The sequence below is a fragment of the Meleagris gallopavo genome, chromosome 3 (genome assembly GCF_905368555.1).
Source record: "Meleagris gallopavo chromosome 3, MGAL_WU_HG_1.1, whole genome shotgun sequence".
Lineage (NCBI taxonomy): Eukaryota > Metazoa > Chordata > Aves > Galliformes > Phasianidae > Meleagris > Meleagris gallopavo.
Window position 1 is genome coordinate 37778127 of NC_139406.1, and position 24809 is coordinate 37802935.

At 43.0% G+C, this 24809-nt stretch overlaps 1 protein-coding gene and 1 long non-coding RNA gene across 3 annotated transcripts; one reads left to right on the forward strand and one right to left on the reverse strand.

Annotated features, from left to right (window-relative positions):
• Positions 1-46: 46 nt before the first annotated feature.
• LOC116216457 (uncharacterized) lies at positions 47-23721 on the reverse strand. Of its 2 annotated transcripts, XR_014882407.1 has the most exons (5): positions 23675-23721; positions 21995-22141; positions 15867-15993; positions 12120-12232; positions 47-2611 (listed from the first exon to the last, which is right to left on the reverse strand). It is a non-coding gene; the product is annotated as an uncharacterized LOC116216457 (long non-coding RNA). The 2 variants fall into 2 exon arrangements; XR_014882408.1 differs by lacking the exon at positions 21995-22141.
• DIPK1C (divergent protein kinase domain 1C) lies at positions 2020-12115 on the forward strand. Its single transcript, XM_085220688.1, has 4 exons — positions 2020-2348; positions 6829-7506; positions 10822-10986; positions 11690-12115. The coding sequence occupies exons 1-4, from the start codon at positions 2166-2168 to the stop codon at positions 11903-11905; spliced, it is 1242 nt and encodes a 413-aa protein (XP_085076814.1). The 5' UTR covers positions 2020-2165; the 3' UTR covers positions 11906-12115.
• Positions 23722-24809: the final 1088 nt, after the last annotated feature.

The following is a 24809-nucleotide window of genomic DNA, read 5'->3' on the forward strand; positions in this document are numbered from 1 at the left end:
CCACCTGACCAGAGCTGAGGTCCCCATAGCTTGATCTTAGCTCAAAGCCAAGAGTAACTAGAATTTATTTTCAGAACAATGCAAATGATACATATACAGAACTTTATGGATGTGAAAAGGTAATAGATTATGTCCTTTGGGAGAATACTGACACGGAAAGAAGCCAAGATCCGTGTTTTAAAAAATGAAATGGAAAAACAAATATAGTTTTGGTAGTGCCTATGCTATTAAACAAACAGCTCTGTGCCAAGCTATACGGAAAAGTTCCCCTGCCACGTGTGACCCTCTTCCAGGTAGGACACATCTCTCTCCATCTCAGGATTGCTCCAGATGCTGTTGCAGAAGATCTGCAGCTGTTTGGTGGCAGCAACAGCAGCCAGTGCCGGTTGGCTCAGCTTGTGCCCAGCTGGTCCTCTCTACGGGGGGACATCAAAAGAACCTTCCTGCATTTCCCCACATGCTGCCCCAAAAATTTCAAGATGAACCCCCAAAATTTGTAGGAGAGCTTCAGAAAGTGTTTTGAATCAGACTGAGAAATAGGGTTTAGTTTTCGGATCGCAGTCAGACTTCTCTGTTTTGCTACATCCTCTGGAAATACACTGTATCCCTATTGCCTCAAAAGGTGCCATTCCCTAAGTAGGACCAGAGAGTGAAAGAAAATGTGAGAAGGATGGGCATAGACATGTGGAGGAATGAGATGGTAGGAGAGAGAGGAAACACAACAGAAGATGTGTCAAGGCCTCACCACCCTCCGAGTGAAAAATTTCCCCCTCACATCTAATAAGCAAAATCTCCCCTCTTTTAGTTTTAAACCATTCCCCTTCGCCCTATTGCCAGCAGACCGTGTAAAAAGTTGTTTTCTCTCTAATTTATAATCTCCCTTTAAGTACAAAAAGTCTGCCATGAGGTGTCCCCACAGCCTTCTGTTCCCCAGGCTGAATAAGCCCAGGTCTCTCAGCCTGTATTCTCAGGAGAGGAGCTCCAGCCTTCCCCATACCAGCTTAAATTAATGGACTAACAAAATGTGCCCCGGGGCAATTCACACAAGGCACACATTAAAATTAGTCTACTGCATTATTTTCTAGTTTTCAATCCATGGAGCAGATTGCTATTCTTATTCATTTGGGTAAATTAATTTACCCTCCAAGTGATTTCCTTAACTACAATTCATCTTCCTGCTATGGGATTGCAACTAGCCTGATGTAACTGTCCATACAAAGGAAAGAAAATGAATCTGGTCATTTCTTCGCTATATGTGACAGCAAACCTGAGTCAGACACCCTCATTTCTTTGCTCCGAGTGCGGTGAGGCGCTGGCACAGCTGCCCAGAGAAGTTGTGGTGCCCCATCCCTGGAGGTGCTCAAGGCCAGGTTGGATGGGGCCCTGGGGAGCTGAGCTGGTGGGGGGCAGCCCTGCCCACGGCACGGGGTGGGGCTGGGTGGGCTTTGAGGGCCCTTCCAGCCAAAGCCATGCTGTGATTATATGACTGCACCGAGCTGCCTCCTGCTGCCCCCGGCTGCCGTGGAGCCGTGAGGCAGCAGCAGTGCAGAGCTCCTCGGCGGCACGGGACGGGGCAGCGGAGCGGCGGGAGCTGCTGTGAGCAGCCCAAGGGGCTGCCCATCATAGGGGTAGCGTTAGTAAACGGGCACCCATCGCCGGCAGAATAAAACTGGACGAAGTTACTGCAGAATAAACAACTTTTTTTTTTTTTTTCCCATTCTTTTCTTTTTTTTTTTTTCTCCTATTTAACGGGAGCTCTCTCCAAGAGCCGTCCTTCTCCGGACTGCCCCTTTCAGAGTGTCAGGCAGCCGCCGGGATGAGAAGTTCCCACAGCAGCCCCCGCCCGCTTTCAAAACCCCTTTTATTCCCGGGTGCGAAACTTGGAGGGGAAGGGGGAGGTGGAGGGGGAGCGAAGCCGCCGAGCAGCTCCATCCGCGGTGGCAGGGGCCGCTTGGCACGGGGAGAGCAGACAAAAGAAGGCGGAACTACGTGGCTTCAATTCAAAAGGAGAGCTCCGGGCTCCGCGGGGACGGCACCGGCCCGGGGCGGGGGCGGCGGCCGCGGGGAGGCGGCGGGGTGGAGCGGGGGGCTCCGGGCGATGGACGCCGGCACGAAGCGGGGAGAGGGCGCGCTCGGGGTTGGAGCGGCCCGGCCCGGTCGCGGAGATGAGGGGCATCCCGGGCTGGAGGAGGCTGCGGCTCGCAGGCTGGCGCCGGTGCACCCTCGCGTTCCTCCTCGCCTGGGCCGCCGGCTGGGTGGTGCTGAGCGCCCTGCTCTTTCTCCTCCACGGGAGCGTCTTCTCCGAGCGCTGCACGGACGAGGACGGCCACCGCATCCTGGCCAGGCTGGTACGTGCGCCCCGACGGGGGCTGCGCCGTCGGCTTCTGCGGACGGGAGGCTCCCGCAGCACCGAGAGTAGGTGCGCTGCTCGGGGCCCTCGGGAGCGGGCAGCCCGTCCCGGAGTGCTTCGGTCGGGAAGGTGCTCGTAGGGAAAGCGGCTGTTTGGGAACGGTGCGCAGCACGAGCTGTCTGCCTCACGTCTGGCACATCTCAGACGCGGTGCTTCGGGATTCACGGATGGATCTGTGAATATTCATTAGCATCGAGAGACCTGAAAAAGAAAGAAAACAGAACAGATTTTACGGTTGTGTGGGAAGCACTTGGAAAAGAGGAGCAGCATGGGTTAAGGCTTTGAGGTTGTTTCTTAATTAAGGTATTTGTAGTGTCGTTGGTTAAAGGGAAGGGGAAAGGGAAGAGAAAGGAAAGAGGAGAAAGGAAGAGAAAGGAAAGGGAAAGAGAAGGGAAGGGGAAAAGAAAAGGGAAAGGAGGAATGCTGATGGAAATGAAATAGTCTGCAGCAAGCAAGCAAGTATTGCTCATAAAATGCCCTGACGTCTGTACTATAGAGGAGGAACAGTGGCTGACAATGCTGTATTCATTTGCGTTCTCAAGGTGTGCAACCCCTGGTCCTCCCAAATGGCATTAGAAAGAGATTATCCTTCTAGTGGAATGGTTAAAAGATGAGCTCAGCGTCATCATCAGCCAGAGATGGGTCTTTATACACCTCCCAATCACTGTGTGAGTCCCACAGCTGTTCGATGTGCAGTTGGTTGGCAAAACGATCTGGTAGCTGTGGTATCACACCTCTTACAACGTAAAACTGACTTCCAAGGGAAACTACATTGCCTGTCATCTGTACCATTTTCAGTAGGAGATCAGAATATGAGTTATTTTAGACAAGTGGGTGAAAAATTGCGTGAGTATATGCCCTTGTAAGTGGTATTTCTAAGGATTGACACCCATCTTCTGAGTCAAATGTACCATTATGTGGATGTGTATTATTCTGGGATGGCCCAGGAAGCCCTGTGCGTTTAGCAGAGGTGAACTTAAGCTCTTCATAAGACTGCTTCCTCTTTCCTAAAACCAGTCCCAGTTTTGCTTATACTGGACAAACTAAATCGTACAGTGATCAATTTTCTTTTTCTCTGGAGGAGTTTGATGCCTCCCAAACCTTGATCAGTATTGTATTTATGTAGAAGTACATGATAAGAAGACAGAACTCAAGCCCCATATATATACACCAAGTGATGGTGATACAGTAAATTATATAAATTAATGTAAACTCGTGGCAAGGTTTACATTAATTTAAACTTTTACCTGAAATTAATCACAGGTTTTTTTTATTAGCTTATCTTGGTATACTGAGGTTATGAAAAATTATGCAGCCAAATTAAGCAGAAACAGATGACAGAGTCCCACTTCTATTTGCATTGTTGTGTTGTAAAGCTGCTTTTCTATATGGCTTTTTGCTTAGTATCACTTCCATATTTGGGGTTTAAAAGTCTGATACTTAGTGGCGTTCAAAGGGCGCCCATTAGGAAGATTTAAACTATCTCAACAGATCTCTGAGTTCAGCCATTAAGACAGAGATGTCATTGTGGAGGATCATTCCTAGATTTCTTTGAACTCTAGTTCTCCTTTTTGTTAGCAGTCATTGTGAGGAAGTAAAATCTTGTATGGTGAAAGTTGCAGTTGGTGAAAAGGTTCCTGAGCTGGTAAATAACAGAGGCCACCTTTTTGTTGCAGGGTAATCTGAATTACCTGTCTAAAAGTTATCAGTCCACAAAAATGACTTTAATACACACTAATACACTGGGGAGCAATGCCATCAGGATGGAAGACTGTCCTGTGAAACTGCATGACCTTGGAAAAGGATGTGGGGATCAAATAATTGCTTCAATATGAGCTATCAGTGCAGAATGTGCCAAAAAGGGAGATAGGAGCTCTGAATTAGTCCTGAAGTGAGAAGTAGGGAAGGGCAGTTACCTTTGCAGTGCTAAACCATAGCATTCAGTTTTGATGTTGGTGCTGCTAAGATGGATGGGGGAAGACTGGAAGATTGGAAAGGAAAGATGGTGTGGGAGTAAAAACACAAAAATGATCCAAGGGCTGAAAACACAGTGATTATAGTGAGGCGGTTGAAGAACTAATCTTAAAGCATTATGCATATGGCAAAGCATAAAACCCTGAGCTGGAATAACTGGGCTGAAGTACTGAGGATGTGAAGTTGAAGTCAGTCTTTGCTGACCTTCGAGGTTATAATGTCCAGGAAAATGGAGACATTTTTAAAGTCACTGAGTGACTTTAAACTCAACTACTTGCTACATTCTGTGAGTAGACACTCTTGAAAATTGTGCAGAGTGCTCAGTTGCTTTTCATTATTTGAGGAAGTCTTTTTGAAGTTCTTGCTTGTATTGGTGATCAATAGAGGATGATACTTGAAGGCTAATCTCTGCTGCTTAATCATTATAAGAGTAGGAACTCCTTGGCTAATTTCTCTTTGCAAACATTGCACAGTTTCAGTATAAGAAGACTCAGAACTGTTTGTCAGATACTGGTTCAAATGGAACAGCAGACAAGTCCTGAACTGCAGCCGTGTTTAAAAATGACTCAGTTCCTATGTCTGGGAAATGTGAGACTATTTTTCCAAACTGCTTTTTCTTATTATTGCTGTTACGTATGATATGGTGGCATCACAAGGAAACAAGCTTCATGTTCACATTTGACTGCCGGTCTTCTGGGCTTGTGATCTACTAGACACGAGATGTATGTGCATTTGGCCTCCTAAGAGTTAATGTGGCACAGTAAAAATGTCCACAAGGGCAGGAGTTCGCTCACGTGGACCCAATTACAGGACTGAGTCCTCTATTCTCAATTCTGACATAACAAGAATTAGGTTATAGTTTTCTCAACAGAAGAGCAATGATTTTAAATGTAATTATGTTTAAGCTCCAAAACAAAACATATTTCCTACTTAAAAAGGGAAAATAAACTTGTATTGCATTCATAGAAGCAGGTTTTCACAAACAAGATCATTGATCTGTGTGCTCTGACAGCCCAGGGAGTCTGCCAGGGAGACCATCCTGTGGATTCCAATGTGTGAGTTTCACAGAGGTACATCACCCTGGACTGAAGGAGTTCACTTACATGGCTGCCCTTGCTGGCATTGGATGTTCTCTTTTGGGCTGTGAGAACATTGCAGTGTATACTCTGTGCCTGTCTGAGCTGTACCCAGTGAGCTACGTTAGCCAATTTAACACCATTTCCTGCATCATTCCTGGATTTCGGACATAATCCTGCACCCGCTCTCCAGTGTGATTTTTAACATAGGCCATCAGAATGCATTCCTTTGGTGTAACACCTCAGAGGCTACTCTGAGAAAATACATTGCATAAATTTTATGCTCATGTTTCCTGTTTATGTAACGGCAAGTTACAAATGAGGCGGAGGTCAGGCAGCCTTCTCGCGAGCATTCTTACGTGCAGCAGGAGCTGCCAGCTTGTTTCAATGGAAGTTTAAATGCCAGAAAGCAATGAAGAAGGCTGACGCTGTCAAGCCGCCTCCCAGCTGTTTGGCTTTCTTCGCCACCACAGTCCATTCCCCATCCACCAGAGACCGCTGATCTTTGCCCAAAGTAGTCCCTGCAGCTGCGTTTCTGAATGCCCACAGGAATATAGGAACGGCCTACACTTTTGGAAGTGACGGCATGGAAACAATTATGAGTTTAGGGAAGGATTGGTGAGGGAAACCTTGCAATTCTTTTACAAATTTGCAGTGACAACTATCAAACAGCAGTTCCCAGGTTACAGTGGACTGCTTTCCTCTAATTTTTAAAAAAGTATCTATGCAGTTCATATAAAATGTCACAGGGACAGTGATAAGTACGTATGAAAACTGGGCAAGTCATTTTGTTCAACAACATCTATATATTTAAAAAGAGGTTTGGAGCATAACCTCTTTGTTTTGAAGCAGTGCAGGAGGTTCTTACAGCTTCATTCAGGGTTGAATGCAGAGGTGACACACAAAGGACTGCTGAGTGTCCCAGCAACCCAGCTACCCCCCCCTAAGGCCTAAGTGGAGATGTCTATGTTACACTGTGCTGAGCCTTCCAGAGAAGTCCTGAGTTACACTGGAAGTCATCTCATATATCTTAAATTGTTACGGCCCAGAATCTCATGTAGCACACCTAAATATGTTGAAAGTTTGTCCCACTGAACTCCCATGTGGTGAAAACTTAAGAAGTAACCTGAAAAAAAAAAGCCTGCCCTTTTACCATTCCCCATGTCTCTGTTTTGATGCAAGACTCCCCACAGTAAGAGAAGTCTCTAGAGCCTTCTGAAAATCACCCAACAGCTGTAGAAGGTTTGTGCTTCACAACTACTATGGTCCTCTCAAGCTTAGAGCCTTAGAACCTTCACTGATTTTCTGATGTTCTCCTAAGCGGTCCACAGGATTATGAATATGAATGTTCCTTCTCTTTCAATCCAGTGCCTTGACTACAGCAGTGGAGCCCTGACTGGCGACCTCTGTGAAGATCTGTGTGTGGCGCAGAAGCTGGTGTACAAACACTGCCTTTACTATGACAGAGGTAAGAAGGTCATCCAGGCTGACTGGAGAGGCCAGCCCATCATCCTGAAATCCAAAAAGGAAATCTTCTCCAGCTACCAGCATCTCAGTGTGCTGGATGAGGTGGAAACACAGGATATTCCTGAAACAGAGATTCTGCTGATGGTAGCCTTGGAAGTAAAAAATGTTCTGGGGCTAGAACTGTCTAACAATAGCACAGGGCCCCTGTGGACAAGGAGGAAGGGACCACATTGGAAAGCGCAGGTGGCCAGCATGTGGTCCTTGATCCAGCAGGAAGAATACATTTTCTTCAGTTTGCTGCAGGACTTCAGCAAACATGTGCTACGAATTATTGGCTCTTGTGGACATTTCTATGCTGTGGAGTATCTTACAGCTGGACATGCCTGGCACAAAACTCTTTTTCCCTTGGAAAACATAGTAGGTTCCTCCCTTGCTGGCCGCAAAAGCAGTGTGGGAGCCATCATTGACATTGCACTCAGCTTTCTGGACATGGTGCAACATTTTGATAATGATTTCTCTCATCGCCTACACCTGTGTGACATCAAGCCAGAAAACTTTGCTATCAGGCATGATCTTACGGTAAGCTGGGGCTTTGGGGTTGAGTTGTGGATATTTGAGGTTAAATTCTAATCTGAAAGTGGCAGCGTAAAAAATGACAGTTCCCTTCTCACACAGTTTCCCACCACGTTTTTGCAAAACAAACATTTAAAGGTGACATGGGAGCTTCTTCACTGCTTTTCCTCTTTGTAATTCGTGCAGCTACTTCAGAGCACTAGATCCTGCTGCTTGTTTTCAGGACTATTTATTCAGTTCTGATTTGTTTCACCTGCTCAAATGTATTGACATTGACGGGGTTGTATCCTTTGGATGTGATGATGGATGCCTCCTGAAGGCAAGGAAATCTGGGAAGCTTTTAATGAAGCTGTAACTTGAGTCATGGTAATTGTAGTGATGCTGAGAGCTGATGCTAAGGCTGAGTCTTCTAGTCTGACACAAAGGGAACTCCCTGCATACAAACATATGCATCTTTCTGCTTTAGTCTTCAGCCTATTCAATATGGAAATGATTCCAGGATGGTGACATGAAAACCCTTGGTACTGTTACTGTTTGATTTTTCATTATACAACTATAACTCAGAGGTGAATAGCTATACATTTTTTCTAAGTGGTGATATAGCACACCACCATGTTGCTGAAAATATCTTGCATTTATTCTGCAGATGGGAATTCCGCCAATTTCAGTGGGAATTGTGTGTATGGATTGGAGCCACTGCGTAGTTTTTGAACCAGACTTGCAATTTGCGGTGACATTGATGGAATTTCTGCGCTTTGAATGAATATAAAGGGTTTTCAGGAAGTTGTATGCTGTTATCAGAACTCACAAACACTCAAGTCTTCAGAGTACTCGAGAAACATAACCTAAACTTATAGTCATTAAGAGCAATTAGAATGATTCCCCTTCACCTTCCCTTCACTTACATTGTTTATTCAGGTGCAGTACAGCAGCTGAACAGGGAATGGGTGGGGAACTATGGCAAGAAACTGAGAAAAGCATGCCAATGCTTAAACAGAATGGAATACGACAGAGGTTCTTCAAGGCAGGCTTTACCTATCTTTTTCAGTTATGCCAGGATATAGCTGCATGTGAACACACGCTAGAGCATCTGTTTTACTACCTATTTAGAGAAAATGAGATTTCATTTAGAAGAAGAGAGAGAATATTTGATGTGATTTCCATTACAAGTCCTCCTGGTGAGGCTTGTTTCTCCAGGATTCTTCCACAAGTTCTGGGGTCAGAAGAGACAGCAATCACCTTCTGGTACAGTAAAGCATTCTCAGTTAGCATTTTCTAGGAGAATTAATTATAACAGCAACAAAAACAACAAAGTAAGCCATTGCTCACACATGGTTCTCCCAGTTGCACGTTACTTACAGCCCATTATGTGATGGTATCTCCTATCACCCCATTTGGCTGAGACGAGAGGTACATACAGCCAGAAAGTTGAGAAGGACAACAGAGATAGCTTCTGCTGAGTAACTGTGGGAAGTGAGTGAGAAGTAGAAATTCTGGGCTGTGTTGTCACTTGTCAGAATTGGGACACAAAAAAGGCAGCTTCTCTTTATTCCTTCCTGTCTGTTTGAAGCAATTTTTTCTTGCTTGTTTTTGTACTCTGTATAGGATAATAATAATAAAACTCCATAATAGTACCATTGTTACTTATCTTAGTAATGAGACTGCTAATGCTCAAAGAAATGCCTGGCATGCAGTAGTTTTGAGAATTATTTTCAAATGTTGGGAATAGCTCTCCAGCCCTCATTCCAGCCTTTGCGTGCTGTTCCTGTCGTACAGGAGGGTAGAGACCACTACCTTGGTAAGTCATTCTGAGGGCTCTTTTTCCTAGCAGAACAAATGACAAGATTGTCAAAAATGCACAGTTGGCAGAGAGCCACAAGGAAGTTTGTGCAGTGACCAAAAGACTGGGGAAATTCCGCACAACTTTTGGTGCCTCTTTGCCCTGTTCTTGCACCAAATGCATCTTGGCCAGATACAAGAAACTCTCAAGAAGTAAACATCAAAAGTGCAGAAAGCTTAGGAAGATAAAAAACAACCAGCCTGTTGAAACGTGTGAATCTCCCTAGGCTACATCATGACTATCAAAAGCTCTCCAAAAAGCTTAAAAATAGTCAAGTTTTTAAGTTATGCCTCATCACCTTAAGATTTTCCCTGGGGAAAGAAAAAGGAAAATAAATAAATAAATAAACAAAAGCATAACATGAAGATTAGACCTTGCTCTTTTGCCTGTGGAAGGTTTGCTTGGCCCTCTACCAGACCAGACATCTTTAGTTCCTGGAGATGATCCAGCTGGTGCTCCAGCCACAGTGTAGTGTCACATGTTATTTAGGGGGCTGAATCTTAAAAATGAGATTATCCTTCGTGCCCACGTAACTCTGCTTTGCCCAAGTCTCAGATGTTTCCCTACCTGCAAAATTATTTTGGCCCCTACAAGACTCTCTGAGTGAAGGTTCCGAGTGCCAAGTGCTAAGCATGGCTTTGAAGTTGTGCTGATGGCTGCATTCATAGCACCATAGGGTGACTGTTTTCACTGCGTTCACCCACAGTCAGTCTACAGTCAGGCAGCTGCCATCACCTTTTTGTCTTCCCTCCTTCTCTTGCTGATTTCTGAGGTTTTTTGAAGTGAAGTATCCATGTGTGGAGTGACATTGACAGAAATTGAAACTCCAGCCATTCAGTCCCGGAATGGTTTCAAATCTATCCCAGGCAGCAGCACAATAAATGACTAAAGTTGTAACTAACAGTCCCAACTTCCCCGGGTTTAAGCAACTACAGGTATCTCTTTCTACAGCTGAACAGGTATAAACCCACCAAATGCAATGGCAGGTTTGGAGGAGCCATGCCATTTGCAGGTAATTCTGTGCATCATAGTGCTCCTTTCCGCAGTGGTAAAGTCACAGGCTTAGTCTGGAAAGGCAAATTGCAAAATGATACCATCTGGCCTGTGGGTAGACTTGTGATATCATATAATTAAAAGGTTGAGCTGCCATTTGCATAAATTGCAAAAACAAGTAAATCAGTCTTCAAGTCGGATAGTTCTGGTTTAAGGCAAATCAATCCAGCTGACCCCAGGGACACATACTGTCCACAGATAATTTTCTCTTTCCTGCTGTCTTGAGTATTTGCTGTTTTTGTTTAAAATGTGATATTCATAAGACTACTGCTGCTCAGTTAAGCGAAAGAAAGCTCTTTCATTGAGATCCCAGTTCTCTGCTGTGCTCTCTGCACAGCATTTCCCAGAGAAAGCAGCAAAAGAATGCTTGCTCAGTCCTATCCACAGCCTGTGCTCTGCCTGTTTTGACGGGTTGTTTTGATCCACAGGTGGTGGCTATTGATGTGGATATGGCTTTTTTCGAACCCAAAATGAGGGACATCCTTGAGCAGAACTGCACAGGAGATGAAGACTGTAATTTTTTTGATTGCTTTTCAAAATGCAATCTGAAAATCAGAAGATGTGGAGCGCAGAGAGCCAATAACAACTTGCAAGTGAGTAGAGACAGCTGCTTTATGCTTCCCTTTCTTTTAAAATCGTGTTGATTATAAAACGTATGGTATATGTACTAGAACACTGTGCAGTGCATGTAGACACATTTTTAAACACGGACACTTAAGTGCCAGTCCCATTCAGAAATCACACCCTGGGATATGCAAGCAGACCATTTATTTGTTGTCTTTCCATGTAGGTGCTGTTTGCCCAGTTCCTCAGATAGGAAGTTGGCAGGAGTAGGGAATTTGTCATTACTGCCTCCACTAATAGTGAAGTCCACTGTAAGCAGTGGAAGGTTATGGCTGTGATTCTCTGCTCTAAAAAAAATGGAGTATGTAGATGAAGTGGAGAGAGAGGTCCATAGAGTATGAGGCCCTGGTATGAGCTATCTTATAATTCACTCAACTTGTGCTGCTGCAACATGCTAATTCAAGCACAAAGCCTGGAGAAACACAGCTTGGCTGTGCTTTGCCTGTTTCTACCCTCCCTACCCTCACCATTTCTTATGCACAAGGGGATGCCTCAGCTAGAGGATAGCCTCTATACAAGTTCCTTTTCTTTATCTTCCTCTTTGAATGGCTGGATGCATTATGGGTTCAGCTGATACAAGAATAGAGACATTTGGCTACAGTCCCAGGGAAGCAACAGGGCATTAGTTACAGCTCCTGCAAGACAGCAATCTGCTCTTTTTTCTTCCCTCAGGTCATTTGTGACAAAATATTCCGTCGCTGGTTTTCTCCAAGTCTCAGAGGACCATTGGTTTCCTTCCCACTGCAGCCGCAGTTGCAGAAGGCTGTGCAGGAGTGTGCAGAGCTGGGACACGTGGATGCTACCGTGCACCAGAGAACTCTGAACTCTCTCATTGAATTATACCATCTGCTTCGGGTCAGCCAACAAGAACTGCAAAGGGTGGAGTAGATACAGAAGGCAGAACTGCAAAGGCCACATCACAACTACTGCTAATGGATGCTGTACGTGAGGCAGCCTGTGCTTTCTGTCTCTCCTCCATCCCTCCTACCCACTGTATTACATTCATAGCACGTAGTTTTCCAGCTATGCAAATGAAATTCATGACTGCAGGTGCAGCATGTCCTGTTAATATCTCTTGAAATATGAAATTGTTTTACATTACCTGATTTCATTCTTCTTTATTTTCCTGTATTCTCCATCGACGTTCAGCGCATCATTTGCCTCCCTATTTAGATTGCATCTGTCTGAGCGCATGCTCCGAGTTATTAGCCATTTCTGTAGGGATGAGATGGTACTTTGAATTTGAAAATTGGAAGTGCAGCAGAATTAATATCAATCATTAACAAGATGGTGGGATGGATGTGGATAAATACATGCAAGATGTTTGTTTTTCCTCTCATTGTAGAATAAGGGTTTTAAAAGTGAAGACTAAGTCTTCAGTATCAAAAACCAAGCTCAAACAGGGAAACATACTGTCACATAGAGAGCTGCTTTTGTACAAAGCACTCCATTCTGATGTTCCCAAATGGTGTATTACATTACTTGTGCCATAGCTAACTTTCTAGGGAAAAAATTATGTGAAGTTACTTAGGGCTTTACTAGAGCAAAATAATTGTACCCACGTTTAGTTCCAATGTGAATACTTATATTCTGCAGTGAAGAAAATGACACTGACTCTTCCTGAGTGAGCACAAGCCCTCAGGCACTTGAACATCAGAGCACTTGGTAAGAAGCACTACTTTGCTAGATAGCAGAATTGCCCAGGAATGCCAACAATCTGTCCTTTGCACTGAACAATATCGAGACCTTGAGATTTCTTACTCTGTATTAATTTTATAAACAGAAGGAAATTTTCAGAAGAATTCCTGATCTTGCAAACAGTTACAGAAATAAAGGCTCCTAGATTTCTGTAAAAGCATTAACCTTCCCTTTCCAACTTGGTAGCAGGGGCTGGAGAATCTGACACACAGGTTCAGAAAAAAATTGCATGTAGTTTAGTATCAGAAGAAGGTAATAGACCTCTGAGTTGCTTGTGGTATGAAGACCTCACAAACAAAAGTAAACCAACAGCCTGTGATGGCCCTCAGCTCACAACAGTTCTTCAGTCTTAAGACTGACAGTAACTGCTTTGTGGATGTGAGACACAAAATAACAATCTTTTTTATCTGTATATCCCTCAGCCTTACCACATTCCTGAAGTGTGAGAGCACTAATTTTACATAAACTCTCTATTTCTGGGCAGCAGTGATCCTCGCAATTATGTTCCCAAAGTGATGGGCTCATCAGACCATCACTTGACCAGAACAATGAGACCTGCTTAGGAGACCTTGACACTTACCCAAAAGTAGCTCAAATTTTCAAACTGGTATTAGTTAAAAACAAACAAACAAAAGCACTATTTCTTCTAATAAACTGTAATTTTAAAAGTCATTCAAGTACTGAAAAGCTTGTAGAGAGGACAAGGTCAGCTGTCTTGCCTGGGGCTGTTCTGAAGGCAGCGTGCTACTCATCCAGAACTAGGACTCCAGAGATCCTATTTTAATGAGCTGTCTTCAAGCCTGTGCCTCTCCTCTAGCCTGGGAGACAGTATTATAAGGTCATCCTTTGCCAAAGCAGGAAAGCAGAACAAAACAAGGCACACAAATTCCAGAGCAAGTCCCAGCACAAAGCGATGAAGATGACAGAGGAGAAACTATTGAAGGAAAAAATGGTATGAAAGGGTTGAGAACACATGATGAGTCTTATGTAGAGAGAAGATGAATAGGAAATAGGAAAAAGTACATTTCACTTTGTGAAGACTTGGTATATGAGGTAACTTTGAGTAAATTGGGGGAAGTCTTTGGAAGAAGAGACTGAAGAGGACATGGTGACTCTTCAGAAACAGAAAGAGGATGATAAAAAGAGTAGGAGTGAACTGTTCTGTCCAAATTTTCTTAGTGGATTTGTCAAGAAATGAGCTTAAGCCGATAAATAAATGTTAGTTACAGTCTCTCTAATAGTAAGAAACAGTGGACCTATGGAACAGATCATTTGGAAAAACTTCAATCTCCATAAGTAGCAATTTTTAACTGTAGGCCAGAGTGAGTGTTAGTCAGGAATGATGTGAGTGTGGTTTTATCAATGATCCTGCCTTGACGTAGATCTGGTGCCTTTATCCCTAGGTACAGTGATTCTGTTATTGCCAGATCACCTTTGTGCTCTTGCAACTCCTTCACAAGGGAACAGACACTTCTTAGACACAAGGTGAAACAAAAAAACAAAACCCATAATAAAACGTAGTGTAGAAGCAAAATGCTGGTGGAATGTCACTTTGTTCAGAGGATTCCTTCTCCTTGGCTTGGATTTAGGAAGGTAAACTGCCTTTGACAGCTTTCTCCGAACTCTTTGGGACTTAGCTGCAGGCACCACTACCTGACAGGGACCTCCTTTCCCCACACCATGCACTTTCCCAGGTCATTAAGTTTCATTCCTTCCTTTCATGATACTGAGAACAGTCCTCACAAACAGTGCCTCAGAAACCCCTCAATAGAACACAGTAGGATTATGTGTACACGGCTGGGTTGTGAGAGTGAGATTTGCTTACACAGTCAGCTCTGGCTGGCTCTTGTGTACCTTCAGCAATGAGTGCAGAGACAGGGAAAATCTAAGAGTCTGATTTTCCAGTGCCTCACGCACCTTGCAAAGTTAATCAAACCTGGTAAACCATTGGTTAGAAGGTGCTCCTTTCTGACAAAGCTGCTTTCCTTTTGCCTTAGCATTGATGTAAAGACATAACCAGCTGGCTCAAGGGTTTGGCTGGGTCAGGTGGGTGCTGCTGAATGCCCTGCCAGCTGTTGGGCCCTGGCTGTTTTCCCACTTCATCTCTGCATCCTGGTTATGATGCTAATGTGGGCTGTGATAGTTTCTGCTTGGTTTCTCACTTTCAGGTATCTCCAGTGCTGCTACTCCTTCAGATAAAAAAATGATTCCTTTTATATAGGTTCACTAATAGCAATTGACTGTACTGTAAATGGCCACTTAACACAACAATTCCGTTCCCTTTAAGTTGATATCAGTCCCATCTCTGTGCCTGGTCAGTCTGTTCCCAAATCCTTTTCTCCCTTTAAAAGTGGCACTACCTCTTGATTCATTTCTACCTCTTGCTGTACTCATGCCTTACTCAGCAACTTTCTACCAATATTTATGGCTCTCTGTGAAAGAGGAATGACATTAAGTCATTGTTTATTCCTTCTTTGCATCTTGGTTAATAGCAGGTGTTTCAACTCCGCAAAAATTTAAATACACTTATCTGTTCCTACAGTTTACAAGAGCTGAATTCAGTTGGAAGCTCATTCAATAATCTTTAGGAAAACTAAATTCAGCCCTTTTCTCAAGATTCTCATGCAAAACTTCTTCCTCAATGCAGATTTTGTCCTTCTGGTATAGCATCCTTTTCAAAAACATCTGCAAGCCATAATCATGCACCAGGGTGATATGAAACAAAGCAAAACATGTCCCAAAGGATTTTCCTGTTCTCCTTTGTGCTTCTGGGGTTGACATAATGGTGACTAACCTTAGAACAGCAGGTCATTACTGTAGCCACAGTTTTTCATACAGAGCCTACCTAAACCCTAGTGGGAGTTTGCTGGACCCCTTTCACTAAAAGCATTCAGATGCATTGCTTGGGGCAGCAGTAGGTGCTAAACCACTTGTTTGGGACAGGGGAGGAAGGAAGGGAAGCTTTATTTCCTTTCAACTAGAAACATGGACTGAACAAAATGCTTCCAAGTGGTGAAAAACAGGATCAGGATGTAGAAGTAGTTAGGGACACTGCACTGATATTTATTTTTTCCTGTGGTGAAAAAACATGGACACAAAATGCTCTTTTAATTTTCAGAAAAGAATTGAAGCTATATACCATGCTACCTACCTTTTGGCAGATCATATTGTGGTACGCAATTGGGTTGAAGGTGATGAATTTCAGCTTATAGTGAGTATCAGACTGTGACATCAGAACCTGGTGCTTCTAGTATCAGTTTCCACATCTGGACAAGCAACTGTAAGAAAAACCATAATCACTATCTGTGGAAGTGTGAAATCAGCTTAGCAATCCTGGCAAATGCTCTCAGAAGCTCAGAACAGATGAAAGATGAAATCCACCTGTAGGAGTGCTTTTTTCAGTAAAAGTGATAGATGTTTATAAATGACAATATGGTGAAATGTTAAATCCCTAGGAAGGTTATTCTCCATAATCTTACGGGGTTCTTTCAAGTTTGATGAACAAATACCCTGCCAGCCAGGCCCCCTGAGCAGCAGTGATTGCTGAGCTCCTTGAAAACTCTGGGATTATTTTGTCCTTCTGAAATATACTTCGAGCTTTTTTTTTTTTTTTTTTTTTTTTTGTAAACTGCCAGGGTTTTCTTCATATACTATGAATGTGCAGAAATGCTGATGACAGCCAAGAGGACATACATATGACTGAGTAGATAATCACTTCCACAAGCACCTGCTGCTAGTGCTTTCAAGGTACGTGTAATCCAAGCTGGAGACTATTGTGAATAGTGCTTATTTTCCTTTGCTGGTTCCTAAGCAATTTGCAGGTAGGTAGAAAAAGATACCCCCATTCTGCTTAAATTGGTCATAATCTCTCCAAGATTTATGCTACAGAAGGAAGAGACCAAACTCTATTGAGTTCAGAATGGATTCACTCTTAAAAGCATATAAAAAAGACATATAAACAAGATCACTTTCTTTTTCTTTAAAATAAAAGGTTAAGTGTAAGTATCCAAAGAAAGTAAATGTTTCAACCAGTATCCCAAATTAATATTTGCATTTGCAGAATTCAAAGTGCTCTTCTTTTCCATTCAAAAGAATGAAGCAGAACATGTTTCCTACTCCAAATTTTAAATACTTTCAAATTACTTTTTCTCCATTTCTCTGTTAGATATTTCAGGCCCTTATCACTATTCGTAGGAAATAGATCTTGACCTCTATACCAAGAAAGTTCATACCTGAAAAAATAGTTTCCAAAAGTTAAAATTTTGTCTAGTACAAGGATTATTGAGCACAATTCTAATCTTGCAGATGATAGTTGTCAGTGGCTAAATATTTATTACATGAAACAAGGGCCTGATTGATAGACTGATACATAATCAATGAATATACGAATGTTATAATTATGAAATAAACAAGAAAGTTTGACTAAGCAGGTTATTATACCTAAAAGAGAATAGATAGAGTGCTTACCCTTGTCCTGGGCTTACTGCAAAACTCCAAAGGAGGGATCTCCAGAAGAGATCCTTCCCCACTGGCAGTCAGCTCTTAAATGGGTCTAGGAGAGGTGGAGCCAGGCTCCACCCCTTCCTGCAGCACAGGTGAATTGCCTTCACCTCCCGTGGCTGACTCATTTCTCGCCTCAGGTGATTAATCAGAGGTTCAGGCCGTGATTCAGCAGTTCCCATACAATTAAATATATAGCAAGTGAATAAATATCCATGTCATTACTCCAGTATTCAAAATCTAGCTTTTATCATAGAATCATAGTTTCATTTGAGCTGGAAGGTGCGCTTAAAGATCACCTAGTCTAACTCCCCTGCAATGAACAGGGACACCTACAGCTACATCTGGTTGCTGTGAGCCCTGTCCAGCCTGACTTTGAGTATCTCCCAGGGATGGGGCACCCACCACCTCTCTGGGCAACCTGTGCCAGTGCTTCGCTACCCTTATTGTAAAGCTTCTTCCTTAAATTCAGTCTAAATCTCCCCTCTTTTAGTTCAAAATCATTTCCCCTTGTCCTATCACCACAGACCCTGCTAAAGAGTCTGTCCCCTTCTATCTTATGGCCTCCCCTTTAGATACTGAAAGGCCTCTACCTGGTCTCCCCTGGAGCTTTCCCTTCAGACTGAGCAAATGTAATTATACAAATAGAATCTGATTCTAGATTACAAATAAATGCCAAACTCAGGTTCAGATATGCTTTCACATGGATTAAAACTATAGCTAAACCTTGGCAAAACTGTGTATCCAGTCTGGAGCATGGAAGAAGAAAAAATAACCCTTACATACATCCAGAGCCTTTCCTTTAGTCATCTTATTAAACTGTTTGTGGAATAAACGCAACAGGTGTGCACATTCATGCATCCGCTTGATGAACTGTAGCTTATGTAACATGTTCACTGAATAATGGAATCGTAGGATATCCTATGTTGGAAGAAACCCATAAGGATCAAGTCCAAGTACACAGTATTTTTATTTTTCCTACTATATTCTGTACAAATTGGGCAAATGCAAGATGAATTAGTAATATGAATGAACATCATGCACTGTGCAGGAATAATGAAGAGTTAATGGAATGCTTAATCAAATTCCACATCTTCACCCATTGATTTCACTAGAATTTCTCATGTGATTGAAAAGTCAAATTTGATGGATCAAACTCACATCTTCAGCTCTTAGAAAATGTCAGATGAACAGTAATGTATCAGCCAAAGTGATATTGATATTGCTGAAGAAGCATTAGTTAATGCAAGTATACTGCATGAACTGCCATTTCAGTAGATATCTCTCTAAACCAAAGAAGTGAAGCCAAGACTCAGCCAACAAAGTGATGAATACCACTGAAATGTCTGCAGTAGGAATCTGCTAAATAGCAGGGATCCACCTGCTATTTGTGTTTGTTTTCCCTTGCATATGCACTTAGATTAATTCACATATTATGTTAGACATGCTTTAGGGCTCCAGCTGGATCACGCTTTACAACAGCCTGACTCACTGACATTTTGGTGTTCACTCTTGATTCATGTCAGCAGGACAGCAGAAGCTTCTGGCATTTTAAGTAGGCAGAGGGGGAGTAATGTAAGCTATATATTCATTTAATGTACATGAGAACACAGACATTTCACTGTAGCCCAAGCTCAGCTGCACTGACTCAGAATCAGTTCACAGGTGCTCTCTGAGGACATCAGCAGCATCCATCACAGTCACTGTCATGCACACTGGCTCAGCATTGGCAGGAGGCTGCAGATCCACCCATACTGCAGCTACTTCCTCCCAGCTCTGGGAAGAGGCAGGGAACAACAGGACATAGCTGCTTCTTCTCTTCACTACTGGAGCGATGAACAGGTAGATAAGGCACTACTGATAGTTCAGAACAGAGGCTCAGCCCATCTCCTCCTCTTCTGTCACTCAGTGCCAGGTAGAGCTGTTGAAGTTGAGTACCCTGTCATTTTGTCACCCACTTGGTAAGAGGGTGGTCCTTGGCTTGGTGATCTATAAAGTTAGAGGAAAGCTGTGCACTGCTGTTTGGGATGTGCAGTACAGCTCCTTCTCTCAGGCTGGCTCCCCTCAAGGCTTTCTTGGTATCATTTCCCAGAGTCACCGCAAGGCACTAATAAATCTTGAAAAAACTTTGAATGTAGAAGAGGTAAAATGAAGAACACAAAGTCAAAATATTTAAAGTCTTTGACTCAAAGTGAAAAGAAGCTCTGGATAGTACTGACAGGCAAGAAATTATGAGTACTAACTCTCCCAGTTCTTAAGAGCAAGTTCACTAGGAAATATGACCTTCTTTGGGGTCTTAGTAGGCTGCTAATGCGTGAGTCTTCAACACAGTTCTCAGTCCTGAGGTGTATCCACTGGGAGTTGGAGCGGATGATCCTTATCCCTTTCAACTCTGGATATTCCATGATTCTATGATGATAGTTTCTTTCATAACTTTCACCAACTGGCACTCTTGTATGCCCATGAAAGAAGGCAGAGCAGAGGCTGAAAAGACCCCTCCTGGCTGTAGGCCCCATCCAAGCCCTGGCACTACGGTGGGGCACTTGGCTCATGCCATTGCTATCATTCACTGTCCTGCTCCTCCAATGCAGATTGCCTGGAGGAAGCAACACCATATTCATGTCCAGAGGATAGTGAAATAAAACAAATATTACTTCCTTGTAGGTTGATTTCACCCTGTTCACATAGCTCTGGGATTTTGAAGTCTGATATAGATGTTGTTGAAAAAGGTCTGCTGTCCCAGTATAGCCTACTGCAGGAAGTTTGTAAAAGTAAATTTAATACCATCTGCTTTTCAATGTAGGAAACAGATAAGAGTTGTCTGAATACTCTCTATGAAATAAGGCATGTTTTTCCTCTGGAAAGCATGAAGGAAGTGAAAGGATTTGTTGGGCTCCCTCCTTTCATATTTCAGGCAGCAAAACACCATAGCACTGTCTCATTTGCAGTTCAGGACCTCACAAAGCTGTTGGCCAGATAAGATGCTGACTCTGGATGGAAAGAGGATTTCATTACAGGCACACACACCAAACTACTACCAAACCACAGAATCGTAGGGGTGGAAGGGACCTCCACAGATCATTGAGTCCAATCCCCTTGCCAGAGCAACTTCCCTATACCTGCCTGGTAGCTGGATTGTGCAGTTCCACAGCTCTAAATACTTAAGCTGGCTTCCCTGAGGACATGTTCTCAAACAGCACTTAAGATGGAGTGCAGAGGAGAGTTGGAGCAACGCTGAATCCATAGACATGGGTTTTTAATTGGTGTTTGTATGCACCTGTGGACACTTCTGGAAGTATAAAGGGCTATTAAAAGAAGAAAACACCTTTTCATCAGAAGAAGAAAGTTGTACAAAACAAATCCAGCTTTGCTCTTGCTTAAGAATGGAGAATATTTTTGAGAGAATTGGGCTTCTTTAGCCTTCAGAAGAGACTTCAGTCTGCAGTTAAGTGGAGCATGTAAAGGAAATTGAGCCAAACTCTTCTGAGAAGCACATGGTGAGGGAAAAAAGGCAACAACAATGCAGAACATGGGAAATTCCAGCCTAACATGAAGAAAAATATTTTGAAGAAGTTCAAGTACTGGAACAGAGTCCCAAAGAAGTCATGGGTTCCTTGTCTTTGGTGATACTCAAATGCAAAAGGACAAGGCCCCAGGAATTTTGCTCTAAATGGTTCTATTTGAGTGAGAGATTGGATCGGGTCATCTCCACACCCCAGTGCCTGCATACACCCTTTTCTACAATGTTGTTCATACAGTTTAAAAAAAAAAAAAAAATCAGAAAAAGCACAATGACCTTTCTTAACTACTATTATTCAAAAAAACTAAATGTTTCTTGCATCTGTGGATGTGGTTTACGTGGGGGGAGCCAAAAGCACATATTTGATCTCTATCTAATAAGTTCTCCATCTGAACTTCTAAGACAATAAACACTTTTTTTTTTAAAACACTTCCTTGTTTCTTTTGGGCTAAATGGATAAAGGCTTTATTGTGATAGGTGCTGTGCAAGACAGGAGTAAAATGCAATGCTTGAATTCATTCTCATATTTAGACCCCTTTTCACTGCTCTATAAAAGACCTACAGGGTCAGAAGTGGGTGTCAATATAATCTACATTCACTGCAAGACCTCAGCATACAAAAAAAAAAAATCAGAATCAAGCCTAGGAGTTTGGTGCCCTTTGGTGTCACTTAAATACATCCTCCCAAAGAGAACCTCACCACTGAGAGAGTCCAAACACTCCTTGCCTATTCTAGATTAAACTGGAAGATAAAGGGAAAAAAAAGGACTAGACAGTAGAGATGCAAAGATTTTAAAAGATAGCTGCCATATAGCTAGCAGAGAATTATGAAATAAACTCTGGATATTATAAAATAAATGTCTTGTAGCTGTTGAGATGAATAAGACAAAAGAGGATTCTAAATAATGTATCACTAGTGTCAGAAGTTTGAATGTTATAACTTTATCTCCCAAATAATTGTTTTAAAAGGCAGATATATATCTATTTAAGCATTATACCAAGTTGCTGTTTTCAATCTCAGATCAGGGGTGGGAAGAAATGGGCATGTATCCATCTTGCCTTCGGGCCAAACTATTTAATCAGAACTGGGAATACAGACAAACTTTCTCAGCCTCCCTCTCTACAGTGTCATTGTATAAAGCCACACTTTGCAGCTCGCCCCATGAAAATGACCAGTAAAAATATCGTGCTGTATGACTCCGTTTATCAAGTGGAAAATTATTTTTAATGTACTCCAGAAGAAAGGTAGCAGGTACGTACCAAGCGTTCTTGCAGTCATTATGCAGGGGTATATGTCAGTCCATAAATCAATAGTTGGCCCAATGCCATTCGCTTCTGAATGGAAACCTGCTATTTTTGCAGAGTCCTGCTCATAGCAGCTGAGCAACAATGCTAAGTAGTGTGTAGCTATCAGGAAAAAAAAAAAACAGGCATGACAACACAAATCATGGAGCCCCTGATGAACATCTCTGCACATGGCTGCTTCTTCTGATCACCAGCAGAATTTAATGAGACACCTGCAGTTTCTAGACGCTCTTGTTCCAACTTTAATTATCCTAAGAGCACAGAGTCTTCTTTTAAAAATATTCTTCATTAAACCATAAGCCACAAAGAGTCCATTGTCACTGGTAACATACTCCTCATTAATTTATAATTGCATGAAACAATATTCTCCTATACATGACCTACCTCAGATCTGAAGAGTAAGTCAAAGCCTGTTAAGATTTCCTAATTGGCACAGTTTTGAACTTTTTGTTTTTCATTAATAAAACAATGTTGGAGACCTAGAAACTGATTCCTTGCAATGCTGCAAATAGAGTGGTTCTTCGTAGCCTGACCCACAGAAGGTGAGATAGAGTGCTGCGTGGAGCTGTGGGTCTGCTAGCTGCAGCATGTCATGTGTGCTCCCAGCTTCCCTTCCACTCTCACATCACTCAGGGCAGTCTCAGCCTTTAGAAAACTAAGAGGTAGCTGATTAGAAGCCAGAAATTATGAAGCTAACAGTTACAAAGGTCTGGGGGGCTTGTTTTTCAGTCAACAGTATGACATTTGCTACGTGGCAGAAGACACAGAGAATGGCATCCCCCTAAAAAGAAAAAAAGCTACAAAAATGAGCTCATCTAAGTCAGCGAGCTCAGAGAGAAGAAAAGGCTTGTTGCCAAGAACTAGGGACACTGTCATCTACCAGACAAGCAGCTGGCAGTCACTGGCATGGATTGCTGCCCCTACAACGTGCCCTCGGCTTTGTCACCTCAGACCAGAGCATGGTACAGTCATGACTAAAATCCCATCAGACCTCTCTGATGAGAGAGCATCCCTCTGATGACAGACCAACATCTCTCTGAGGGTTTCAAGTGAGTTTTACTTGGCCATCTGTTATCTGTTATCTCAGGCTTGTTCCTGGTACCTCAGGGCAGCCAGGCATGGAAACAATACTTTAGCATTCCGTCTTGTAGAGAAGGGAACTTATTTTTAATAAGGAGAAACAAGCAAGTGACAACACTGTTTCTTGGAGTTTTGACCTTTCTTATAAGACAATACCAAAATAGCCTACAAAAATGCATGTTTCCACTGTAATCAAGTCGCAGCAGTTCAAAACCTTATTCCTATAGGAATAGGAATTAGGGTTAGGGATGCCCTTGCTTGCTCAGTTCCTGCCAAGCAAGGTCATCTCTGCACCTCCTGCATCCAGAGCCAGCCCCATGGCTGCCCTTTGCTGCCACAACTGGGTTGTACAAGCACAAAGTTGTAAGCTAGGCTATGAAAGCCTCATAAAAACTTGATAGGCAACATCTAAGAGACAAGACAAGCCTCACATCTCCAAATTACCTGAAGGTAACTGTACAATCAATGAATGTACAGATGTTATAGTTACAAGATAATAACAGAGAGCTTAGCTATGTAGTTATTACACTAAAGCAGAAAAGATAGGACACTTACCCTATCTCCAGAAGAGATCCTTCCCCACTGGCAGTCAGCTCTTAAATGGGTCTAGGAGAGGTGGAGCCAGGCTCCACCCCTTCCAGCAGCACAGGTGAACTGCCTTCACCTGTGCTCCCAGGGCTGGCTTATTGCTTGCCTCAGATGATCAATCAGAGGTTCAGGCCGTGATTCAGCAGTTCCCATACAGTAACCTATTGACTTTTATATTTTTCAGGTATTTTATTTCCCTGTGCTTGAATTGACAGCTGCCTGTCACTGCCATGACCTCCAAAACATGGAGACTGAAAATTCCAGAAACATTACTGTATTTATCCTCAAGTTATACCTCTACAAAGTTAAGCTTTGCTACTCTCCTTTTTCCTACATGTTTTGAATAGCTTTCATTTACACCAATCTTTAGAGAGAAAACGGAGGAAAAAATTTTCTTTGGGTTACTAATGCTCAGAGGCACAGCCCACCTTCTGGCACGCAGCAGTGGGAGAATCCAGGGGATTCCTGGGTTGGAGAGGTATCTAACACCTCTTTTCTTCAGGGTGAGGTGCTTCTGCCACAGCTCGGGACCTCTAAGCACGTTACAAAAGGTTGGCTCAGGAAGCTGAGATCAGGTTTGGTGCAAGTTTACTGACTTCCCTTTCAGGCTATAAAGGTGAAGTGGCATTTGGCAGTGTTTCAGGAGAAAGAGCATGATGAAATGTGGTAACACATAGCTACAGTGAGTACAGGTGGGGAATCAGGTGAACAAACATCAATGGCAGCGTCCAGGGAGTAGGAACTGCCTATTGGGAGGCCCAAAGTGGCTCCATCAGGAAACGCAGAATAGCTGAGAGGCACAAGAAAAATACAAAGCTTAGCAGGAAATCTGCTCATGATGAAGCCACTAAGTGAGCTAGGTAGGTTAATCACTCACAGGCATGGACCAGATCCAAGGTAAAGAGGCAACGACCCACCAGTTATTAGGGAAGGCTCTGGTAAACTGCTCTGAAGAAGTGCACTGCTTCAAGCATTATTTTCTGTGGAGAGTTTCCACAGTTGGCTGGTTGGGAATTCTCTAGCAACTTTGTAAGGAATCACAGAATCACAGAATTATAGGGGTTGGAAGAGAACTGGAGATCATCAAGACCAAGCCCTTGCT

Bases quoted from the DNA above. Each gene is read 5' to 3' on its own strand.
- DIPK1C (XM_085220688.1), top strand. From the start codon at position 2,166: ATGAGGGGCATCCCGGGCTGGAGGAGGCTGCGGCTCGCAGGCTGGCGC. The intron at 2,349-6,828 runs GTACGTGCGCCC...CTTTCAATCCAG, and splicing joins ACCGCATCCTGGCCAGGCTG to TGCCTTGACTACAGCAGTGG. The intron at 10,987-11,689 runs GTGAGTAGAGAC...TTCTTCCCTCAG, and splicing joins GAGCCAATAACAACTTGCAA to GTCATTTGTGACAAAATATT.